Source organism: Triticum aestivum, chromosome 3B, assembly GCF_018294505.1.
Source record: "Triticum aestivum cultivar Chinese Spring chromosome 3B, IWGSC CS RefSeq v2.1, whole genome shotgun sequence".
Classification (NCBI taxonomy): domain Eukaryota; kingdom Viridiplantae; phylum Streptophyta; class Magnoliopsida; order Poales; family Poaceae; genus Triticum; species Triticum aestivum.
Window position 1 is genome coordinate 13,599,560 of NC_057801.1, and position 10,953 is coordinate 13,610,512.

A 10,953-nucleotide genomic window follows, 5' to 3' on the forward strand; every position below is an offset into this window, starting at 1 on the left:
GCAAATGAAGCATATATAAGTCATGCTTAATTACGAAAATAGACTTGTCGTTGTGACTTACTGTATCGAATTCGAAAGTCTCATCCAGCTTGATGCTGAATCGCCTATCATCAATAAGGAAATTTCTGTTGCACTGACCGCGCTCATCTTCACAGTATGTGCACATACCGAAATTTTTTCCGTCGTCAGACGACATTTCCTATGTTCATATTAGGCGAAACATTAAATACTTACCAATTCAATTAATTCAACTAATTCTATTAATTCAACTAAGCATTTACTAAAAATAAACTAGTTATATTAATTCAATTAGTTCAACTAAGCATTTATTAAAAATAAACTAGTTATATTAATTCAATTAGTTCAACTAAGCATTTACTAAAAATAAACTAGTTCTATATATTAATTCAACTAGTTCAACTAAGCATTTATTAAAAACAAACTAGTTCTATTAACTTTTCTATCTAATTCATCTAACATTCGACATTAATCTAACATTTATATAAACTCAAAATATATAAAAACATTAAATAAACAGAAAAACTCATTAACAAATAATATTTTAATTAGATAATCAAATCTCAGATACGACAATTTTCTTACTAAAAATAAACTAGTTATATTAATTATTCAACTAGTTCAAATCTCATATACCTAAATAAACTAGTTCGACAATTTTCTTACTAAAAATAAACTAGTTATATTAATTATTCAACTAGTTCAAATCTCATATACCTAAATAAACTAGTTCGACAATTTTCTTACTAAAAATAAACTAGTTATATTAATTATTCAACTAGTTCAAATCTCACATACCTAGCTAATTAATATCTAATTAAATTTTCTAAAAAACAGAAAACAGAAAACAGAAAATAAGTAAAAAATGTGTGTGTGTGTGTGTAGTGTGTGTATATGTGTGTATGTGTGTGTACGCCGCCCCGTACGTACGAGCGGGGGCGCCGGCGTACGGGGCGAGGGCGGCGGCGTACGGGGCGGGGGCGCCGGCGCGCGGGTGCGAGAGACGTACGGGACCGCGGCGACGACGACGGACGGCGGCGGCGTTCGGGGCGGCGGCGCGAGACGACGACGACGACGGGCGGCGGCGGGGACAGCGACGATGACGACAGACGACGGGCGACGGGCGGCGACGACGGGATCGAGCGGCGCGCGGCGATGTCGAGAGGTTGGAGACGAAAGTGGAGAGATGTAACTGAAATTTTCGTAAGTGCTATATATATAGGATGGGCCTTTAGTACCGGTTGTAGCCACCAACCGGTATTAAAGGCCAACTTTGGCCAGGCCAAGATGCGGGAAGAGCAGGCCTTTAGTACCGGTGGATCTTGGTGGATCCAACCGGTACTAAAGGGTGATCTTTAGTACCGGTTGTAGCCACCAACCGATACTAAAGGCCTCGCGCTGCCACCCCAAAGTTTAGTCCCACCTCGCCGGGCGAAGGGCAGCCGCACTGATTTGTAAACCCAGCCGCGGCTACCTCTTTGAACTCCTCTATATAGCAGGCTTGTGGGCCTAAATTCTGCGCGCTGCCCTGTGAGTCTGCTGGGCCTTTAAGGCCTGTAATTGCACGCCCGTGGCCTAGCAGGCCCACAGGGCAGCGCTCCAATTTTTTTATAGTTTTTTCTTTTCTGCTTTATTTTCTTCTACTTATTTCTGCGTAGTTTTTTGTATAGTTTTTTCTTTTCTGTTATATTTATTTTTTTCTATTTATTTCTGAGTAGTTTTTCATCTAGTTTGCCAAAATTCAACATTTTCAGAGTTTATTTTGTAGTGATTTTCAATTTCACGGTCATTTTATATAGTTTTTTTCTTTTCAGCTATAGTTTTTTTCCTGCTATTTTTTCTTTTCTGCAAAATTTGATGGTCAAAGTCTGGAGATATAACCAAAGTTTTAAAAAAAGAAATGCCGACGTGCAATTAGTTTTTGCCATAACAGAAGAAGTCCGGAGTTGTAATAAGTTATTAAAAATAAAAAAGAGGTGCAATGCTCGTTAATTTGCTTCAAGCCTTTCGGAATAGTGTAAACTGCACTGCGCATAGCTCCGTGCAGTCTACCATATTCCTGAAGGCTTGAAGCTAAGCAACGTGAGCATTGAGCATCTTCTTCATCGTCTCTGCACTCAGGGCTTATAAACCGCTCCTAGTCCCTCTCTCTTCGCGAGGTGGAACTAAAAAACAGCTTACTAAAAAACTGTAGTACTGGTTCATCCATGAACCGGTACTAAAGGTGCTCGTGGGGCCCCAGTCTTACCTGACACAACCTCATTAGTACCAGTTCGTGGCACGAACCGGTGCTAAAGGTTCGCCACAAACCGGTACTAAACAGCTCCTCCCGCCTAGCAGTTGGTGCATACTGAACGCAAAAAATATAAGAGCATTTAGATCATGATCTTATATTTCTTTACAGTCTAAATTATCAATATGATCTTATAACATCAAAAATACTTTGATCATCAATGATCTTTGTGTGTACAATCTGAATTGTCAATATGAGTCATCAACGATTTATAAACCGATGAAGACTCATATTGCGGCCACAAATTCTACACATAGAGTTCAATGAAGACCAAGTGCTTGTGATAGTTTAAGAAATAACATATTTAAGGTGGTAAAAGGCTTGTTAGGGGAGCGAGGTGGGACTAAAAACAGCTTGTCATAACCTCATTAGTACCGGTTCGTGGTACGAACCGGCACTAAATGGTGATGGTGGGGCCATAGCCTGACCGCAGGCTGACACAGCCTCTTTAGTACCGGTTCGTGGCATGAACCGGTACTAAAGGTTCGCCACGAACCGGTGCTATTGATCGCCGCCACGAACCGGCACTAATGTACACATTAGTGCCGGCTGAAATTCAAACCGGCACTATTGTGCTTCACATTTGACCCTTTTTCTACTAGTGCTAGGAGACACCCGTATTTTCATTATCTCAATCACATCTGCATTAAAAAAATGCTGCTGCAGTAAATCTACCTTCCATGTTCCAAGACCCATTGGGATTAAGAAGGTCAGAAACAAAACGAATGTGGCATCGGCCCTGTAGGGAAATAGGTTTGTACGACACCGGCCTTGGTATCCAATCGGCCCTATACATTATTTGACGTTTACCTCTTTCAGAACAACAAATCATGCACGTCTTCCAAATCATTTTTCATGGTGTTCAAAAAAAATCGTTGTTCATGACATTATAATTAATGCTCACAATTATTCACGTTATTAACCTAATTATCCCCCCGCAAAAAAAAATTAACCTAATTATCCATGTTTTTAGCCTGTCATCCCGCATCAAGGCACAGGTTATCTTCTAGTTCTATAAATAAGAAAGCCGGGAGAAAATGCGTTCCTGCACCAGTGAGAAGATGTGTTCCTCCAAGCTCCATAGTCCCCATAGTCCGGCAGCAGCAGCACGACGCCGCCGAGCTACCCAAATGTTGCTCGATTGGGAAGCATCATCGCCCAGGATGGTGACACCTATGCCGTGAGCCAGAATGTCGCTGTGATGAGAAGTTGAGACCAAAGGGTGTGACACGTCGTTTCAAGGGAGAAATGAGGGCTTCATTGTATGTTTGCAGCCGATGTAAAGTGCCGCCCATGACCATACCGGCACACGACATAACTCTCATTACCGAACAACCAAACTTAAGCCAACACACGTATCAGAACAAGGAATAGTTACAGGGATAAGCTCCTCAAGATACAATTAAATTGGACATGTGTTTCATGTCCATGATTACTACTATGGTTATCACTTCTATCTCCATCCCCGTCCTCCCCCGTGCCGCCCCGCGTGGGCGACTCGGGGGCCTCCTCCCTCCCGCCGGCGTAGCTCCCCTCCCTCTCTCCTCTCCCTCGCCGCTGCACGAGGCTGGCGCCGGGCAAGGCCCGTTGCGCAGCCGGGGACTGCGGCGGCGGGGCCTTCGCTGCTCCGGCCGCTTCGGAGGGCTTTGGATCTGGGACGGCGGTCCCCCGGTGAGGCCCCTCTGCTTCCGCGGCACGCTTCGGGGTTGGCGTGGTGCCGGCGTTCTGGTTGGGTGGCCGACGGAACTCCGGTGGACTGGGACCTCGCGTGGTTGCCTTGGTGGCTGGCGGCGCCAGATCTAGCCGTGGCTGCCTTGGCGGCTGGCGGCGCTCGACCCGGCTGCTGTTCTCCGTCCCCTGCTCAGTGTGCGTCGCCCTCGACGGATCCCGGCTGTGCTGGCGTGGCTGGCCAGCCCCGTCCTGTGGGCGTCCCTGATGGTTGGGATCCAGACTGGGGGAAACCCCTGGTCGGCTCCGGCCGGCCGAGACGATGACGACGCCTGCGGGCGCCGAATTTCTTCATGAAGACGTCGGTCAAGGTCTGCCCTTCCACTACCCACCCCCCTGCTCCTCGGGTGAAAACCCTAACTCCGGTGGGCGGCGGCGGCGGCGTTCTCGGCGCCGTGACCTTCTTGAAGGCGTCGCCTTGAGGGATGGGGTGGTGGGCACTGTTGGGATCCGTTGATAGCAGCGGGTGGCGTGTTCTTCTTCGTCCAAGCTTTAGCTTTTCCTCCGCCGTGCTCTGCCCGTTGGTTTTGCAGCTTGCTCTGCTTTGGTTGAGCCTCGTCGGCACATTTGGGTGCTCTGACTCGCTCCTTGGGTCTGCCCGGCGGCTTTCATCCTGTTCATGGGAACTTCTCGTTTTTCGACGATTCGGCGCCTTGCGATCCAGGCGAGGAGGTTGTGGCCTCCTTCGAAGACGGGGTTGGATGGTCGTTCGTGCTGAGGCCCTTAGGTTTTGGTGAAGGCAGGTCATGTAGGTGCAGCTTCATTTCCTCTCCAAAGCCGGCATTGCTCCCAACCAAGTGTAGTCGTGGTGGAGGACCTCAAGTTCTTCAGCTAGGTGCTTCATTGTATATCTTTCCTGTGTGAAGTGCTTGAGGCTTGTGAGCTGCTTTCCAGCGCCTCTGTATCTTGCTGCTTTCTTTGTTCTAGTTTGTTGTTGTACTCTGCAGTTGTACCCTGGCCGGTTGATGGCTTTGTTAATTCAAAATCGGACTAGGCTAGCGCCCTTCTCGGGCTCGGCTGCGTCTTTTCTCTAAAAAAAATTTACTACTATGGTTAGGACCAAGGGGCTCCTTTGATTTAAAGGATTTTTATAGAAATTTTTGAGGATGAGAATCCTTATAATTATTTTTCTTATATTGACTGTTTGATTCATCGAATTGAACCCAATAGGATTTCTTTTTCCAAGGATATTTTTGTATGGGATTACATAAGAAAATTAGTATCCTCTCACATCTTTTAGAAAGAATCTTTTGCTTTTCCTGCGATGGAGTCAAACAAACAAAAATCTCATGGGATTGAGATAAATAATACTATGACATGTCAATCCTATAATTTTCCATCCTAAAATAAATCCTACATATTTTTCTGTTTCCATTTTCACATTTTTAGAATCCCGCGAATCAAAAGGTTTCGCAAACGGCCTACGGGGGGGCAGGGGGAAGACTGTTCATTCTCCATTTGGGAAAATCGCAGAGTGCTCGACGGGAGCTGGATTTGGGAGGACGGAGCGGGAGATCGATCGACGGAGCATCCATCCATCCATCCATCCATGGCCAAGGTGATTGCCTCCCACGCATTTCTCTCTCTGATGAAATCCCCGTCCAGCTTATCTTCCAGCAACCGCCGCCGCGATTCACCGCGCGCGGACCTGAATGGGGTTGCCCGCTTAGGAGGGTTCCGGTGGCCTGAAGGGGAGGTGGAAGTGGCAGCCGCGGAGCTCGCCGCTGGCCGGGCGGGCGAGCGGCGGCGGTGGCGGCCGGGGTGTTTAGGGTTTGGGGACAACTGAGTGAAGCGCGCGCGCTCGCATTCGAAGCGATTTTGCAGATGATATCGCGAGAATGCTGGTTGCCATCGTCTGATCCAAGATTTTCTTGGTTTTCTAACTCAACATTTTGGTGTCCTGTATCAAATTTTTGATCTGAAACTTCTGAAACAGAAAGAGTCACCATACATGCCATGGTCTGATCCAAGATTATCTTGGTTTTCTAACTGAACATTTTGGTGTGGTGCCTTGTATCAAGTTTTTGATGTGAAACTTCTGAAACTGAAGGATCGGCCATACATGCTTTTTCTGCTTCATTCACTGTCATATATGGCCAATTCTATTACTGGTCAGTAACTTTGCATTTCGCTGGGAGCAATCTGCAGAAGGCTGGTGCGGAGAGGGCTGCGGCGGCGGAGAGCTGCGCCCGAAAGAAGGCTAGGGTCGAGTCCGAGGCCAGGGCTGCTGCGTCGAAGATCACCGTCAACTTAGACCACAAGTTGCTGGAGTGCTCCGCGTGCTGCAGCCCCTTGGCTCCACCCCTTTTCCAGGTACCGAACAGAACCCTATAGTTGACAGACTAGTATTCCCTTGTCAAATGCTTACTCCATTTTACTAGATTCAGTTTTACCCTACATTTTTTGTTTACAAAGGTTATACCCTGCAGTTTAGCTCTGTGTTACGAGGTATTGACCATCTGTATGTTGATATTGATGTATCCGATAGGTCACTTGCAGCAAATCTTGCATCAACTAGTATGCTCCTCCTGGACTTCTGATTCTTTTTCTTCTGAATTCAGTACAACTGGTTCCAATGTTACTAGTGAAGTTGATAAAATTAAGATGTGGACAGATTGGTCACTACTCATTTAGTTTTGCATCACAATCATAGAACTACTGTAGATATTATAGCACAAAACTGGCACAGCAGTGGTAATCCAATGCTGTTTCATGCTTGTGCACTTCTCCTGTTTCTGACAGTTTCAGTAAAATCTGTATGTTTCTGTTTTTCTGTTTTTGTCTGCAGTGCACAAATGGCCACATCGCATGCTCAGAGTGCCGCACCAATGCGGAGTACAGTTGCAGCTTGTGTGCCGAGCCGGCCAACACCCGCTGCGACATCATGGAGCGCGTACTTGGCGGCATGACAGCGCCATGCTCGTTCCGGGAGTTCTGCTGCTCCGCAACGATCCCGTTCACGAAGAAGCTGACCCATGAAGAGTCCTGCCTCCATGCCCCGTGCCACTGCCCCATCCCCTACTGCCGCCTCTATGCCAACAGTGGCCGGTCCCTGTGTGAGCACATCGAGACGAAGCACTGCTTGGTCCCTTACGGCGATGCCACAGCCGGCAGCCTTTCCCCCGTAACGCTGTCCGACAATGAGCCGGTGCGCCTGGTGTTCCTGGATGCCAGGGCGATGTTCCTGCTGGTGGTCGAGCGGTGCGTGCCGTCAGGGCGTGCCGTGTCGGTGGTCCAGCTCGTCAGCGAGCCGGTCAAGGAGGAGGAGGAGAAGGATTTCAAGTACAAGATCCAGGTGCATACGCGAGCAGGCGTCCTCTCTCTGCCCGGCGAGACGCAGAGCGTCGGGCGTCAACCTGGCAATGGTTAACCGTTCCCCGTGTCCCCGCGGGTAATTAATCTATCAGGGGACGGGGATATACCAATATTAATATCCACGGGGAAGCATTTGGGTGAAATACCTTACCCAGTGGGTAAATGGGGATGGGGACGGCATGACATTACCCATACCCGATACCCGGCTTACCCGTAACCTATTAACACTACCCATTATGTGGCTGAAAACTAGACATTTGAGACTTGTTAAGGTGCTGAAATGTTGTTCTTTTAGATGAAATGTTGTTGTTTTAGATGAATACTATTGTTATGTTGAATTGTTGTGTAATTATGCTGAAATGCAGCTGTTTCTACTGAAATGCTTCCTGTTTTTTGGGCAGAATCATGCTATAATTTTTGTGAAATGCATGTCACTTTATGTTGTGGGTTTCCCCGTGGGGATGAAATGCCCGATGGGGACGGGGATGGGAAAGTTTCTCTCCCCGCGCACGGGGATGGGGATGGGGACGGCCATGAAGTTGGTGTCACGGGCACGGGTATGGGGGGCAATACCCGCATGGGTATTCCCCATTGCCAGGCTGAGTCGGGCGGCTGATGAGGCCTTACCAGGCAACCGCGTCGCTCTTCGTCTCGGATGACGTGTGGTCTCCCCGGGATTCTCCCGTGTACCTCGAGCTAGCTTAAATGAGTCTAGACGAGCTGCATGCCGTTCAGTTGGCAAACCTATCCCATCTGGTAGGAGAATTCAGAGACTCCATTCTGTTTGTGCTCTTGTCAGCTGTGCCCTTCTGGTTGCTGGCACTATCTTATCTCTGTTGCTTTACGAAGTTTGGTGACCGGATCACAATTTATGGTATGAGGTTAATTAAGCTGAAGAAATTTTTATGGCCAAGCACATTTAGATGTTCCGTTTGTGTTCTTGTCAGCTTTTGAACCTGAACAGTGAGTTGGTTCTACAAAATGGTTAGTGTCACTGAAGAAGAATGTAGTGTAGGCAGCTGTTCTGAATTTACTCTAAACTTGAAACAGAGCATTGCCCATCCAAACTAATGTTTCTGCTCCATCGATAGTGCGAAACAAGCAGCAGCAACGGTATCATAGCAATCCTCGCCCTTACGTATGTGCAGGAAATCCTACAACAATAACGAAGAAAATGGGCTCCAACTTGAGAAGCAGAGAGAAATTAGCATTCAAACAGATATTCAAGCACACGCCCAATATCTTCAGACCAAAATGACATGTCCCATTGCACAGACAACATCCTCAGGGCACAAGCACATCGAGGTGCATGATACTATGGAAGTGCTAAATTCTGATCCCAAGCTCACATGCACCAGAGCGAACTGTAAAATCCAGAATTTTTTAAAAAAAACATTAAAAAAATCTAAATTTGTTTAGCAATAAACATTGATGAGTGTTTTACATGTGTGCAAATTTTTGTGGAGTGACATTTGCGTGGGTCTGGAAAAAAAAGATGATCTATCTTTTTGAAGCATTGATTTTGTTTTTTGTTTTTTGCGCTTTCGAACCTGAACTTTATTGATTAACTTGTGAGTTGAGTTGGTTCTACAAATACAAAATGCCTAGTGCGGTGGATGACCGTTGGATATGGCTGAAGAGTGAAGAATGCAGACAGCTGTCCTCAATTTACTCAACACTTGGAACAGCACATCGCAGCTAGGTGCTGCTGGCACCCCATCGCAGTCGCCATTTCACTCCCTCGAATTCGAGACTATTGTTCGATCAGTTGATCATGTCTAGAATCTTAGCATCATCTGATTGAACGATTTCTCCTACTACGACTAATTGGCCATCTGATGTTTTTGCTCCATCGATCATGTCAAACATATATACAAACAAGCCTCTAACAAGAAGAAAAAATAAGGACCCCGATAACTGCCACACGTGTGGTGTATCGGATGGTTGTGCCGCACGTCTTGTGTGGCACCGAGACGACCCCGCCCACACGACCGTGTCTAGGCGCGCGCAGCCACAGCCCGCACGTCCAGTGCAGCGCGATCGCCCCGCACGAGCGCGTCCGGGCGAGCGAGCACGCGGCCCGCACGACCCGTCTCGGCCGTCGCCCCTCCCCGCCTGCGAGTCACACGCCCCGCGTGTCAGTAACCACGCGTCCCGCCGCGATTGCCATGGTCCGGACCCTCTTCAGTTGCCATGTTGCTCAACTGCAGTTGCCATGTTGTTGAACTACAGTTGCCATGTCGGACAACTACAGTTGCCATGTTGCTCAACTGCAGTTGCCATGTTGCTGAACTACAATTGCCATGTCGGACAACTACAGTTGCCATCGTTGCTCAACTGCAGTTGCCATCTTAGGTCAAGTGCCGGATGCCATTTTTGGGCAACTGCAGCTATTGCCATGTCGGACAACTACAGTTATCATGATTTGGAAAACTTTAAGAGTTGCCACCTACTAACAATGGACAGTTGCCATGTAGCACTAAAAAACATGGCAAAAAAACATGTTGCGGGTAAAAAGAGAGTTGTTATCTGCTTACAAGCACGCTAGGGCGGTTGCCATGTATCATGCAAAACACATAGCAACTGATGGCTTTTGGTGTGTGGGATAGGAGACGGGAGGGCAGTTGCCATGTATCCTGCAAAACACATGGCAACTGATGGCTTTTGGTGTGTGGGAGAGGAGACGGGCATGTGGGTGACGGTGGTATCTTTAGGAGTTGCCACCTACTAACACTAGACGGTTGCCATGTAACGCTACAAAAACAGACGTGGCAACAATAACATGTTCGGATAAAAAGAGAGTTGTCATATGATTACAATCACAAATAGGGCAGTTGCCATGCACCCTTCAAAAACATGGCAAAATGACAGCTTGGGTGTGGGAGAGTGGGAGAATGGCAATCGTGGGAGATGGGGAACAGGAGTGGTGCGTGGCGTGCGGGCGCGACATCAGTTCCATCGCACGCCCCGACTAGCGAACGTTGGCCGTGGAGAGAAAACAGGCGTGTGGGCGAACTCCCCCACATGCCACACACACGAGTGGTCCTACGTAGCACACAAAATCAGCCTTTTTATGTCAAGATTCGTGCAAAAGGCGCTGGACAGTGATGGAGGCGTGTGGGCGAGTTGGCTAACGCCCACACGTGTGGGCGTTAACATTTCCGAAAAATAAAGCTCCAATTTGAGAGCAGAGAACCTCTCTGCTTCAAACATCAGATCGGCCTTCAAACATCATCAGAACACGTCCAAACTCCAAGCAGGAACATGGCTATTTCTTCAGACGGAAAAATACATGTCAGTGCCGTTCGCACTGCAAAGCCAACATCGTCAGGAGACCACAGTCCAGCGTTTTGGAGATAGAACTACAAATTCATCATCTGAGTCATATGATTTCTGCATTTTTACAATCCTATGACTCAAAGAGGCCCTGTTTTTCATAAAGTTATGGTGGGTAGAAGTGTTTTTTTGTTTGTTGCGAAATATGGTGAGTAGAATTGTTGCAAAAGGTTCCATAGTAATATGAAAGACAACTGAGTAATATACCAATCGGTAACTGATTTTGTGTCTCAAGCTCTGGTGAGCTATTTTAGTTTGACGAT

At 47.3% G+C, this 10,953-nt stretch overlaps 1 protein-coding gene across 1 annotated transcript; it reads left to right on the top strand.

The window, feature by feature from the left end:
- Positions 1–5,470: 5,470 nt before the first annotated feature.
- On the top strand, positions 5,471–7,669 carry LOC123064336 (putative E3 ubiquitin-protein ligase SINA-like 6). Its single transcript, XM_044487832.1, has 3 exons — positions 5,471–5,597; positions 6,188–6,352; positions 6,828–7,669. The coding sequence occupies exons 1-3, from the start codon at positions 5,589–5,591 to the stop codon at positions 7,407–7,409; spliced, it is 756 nt and encodes a 251-aa protein (XP_044343767.1). The 5' UTR covers positions 5,471–5,588; the 3' UTR covers positions 7,410–7,669.
- The last annotated feature ends 3,284 nt before the right edge of the window (positions 7,670–10,953 follow it).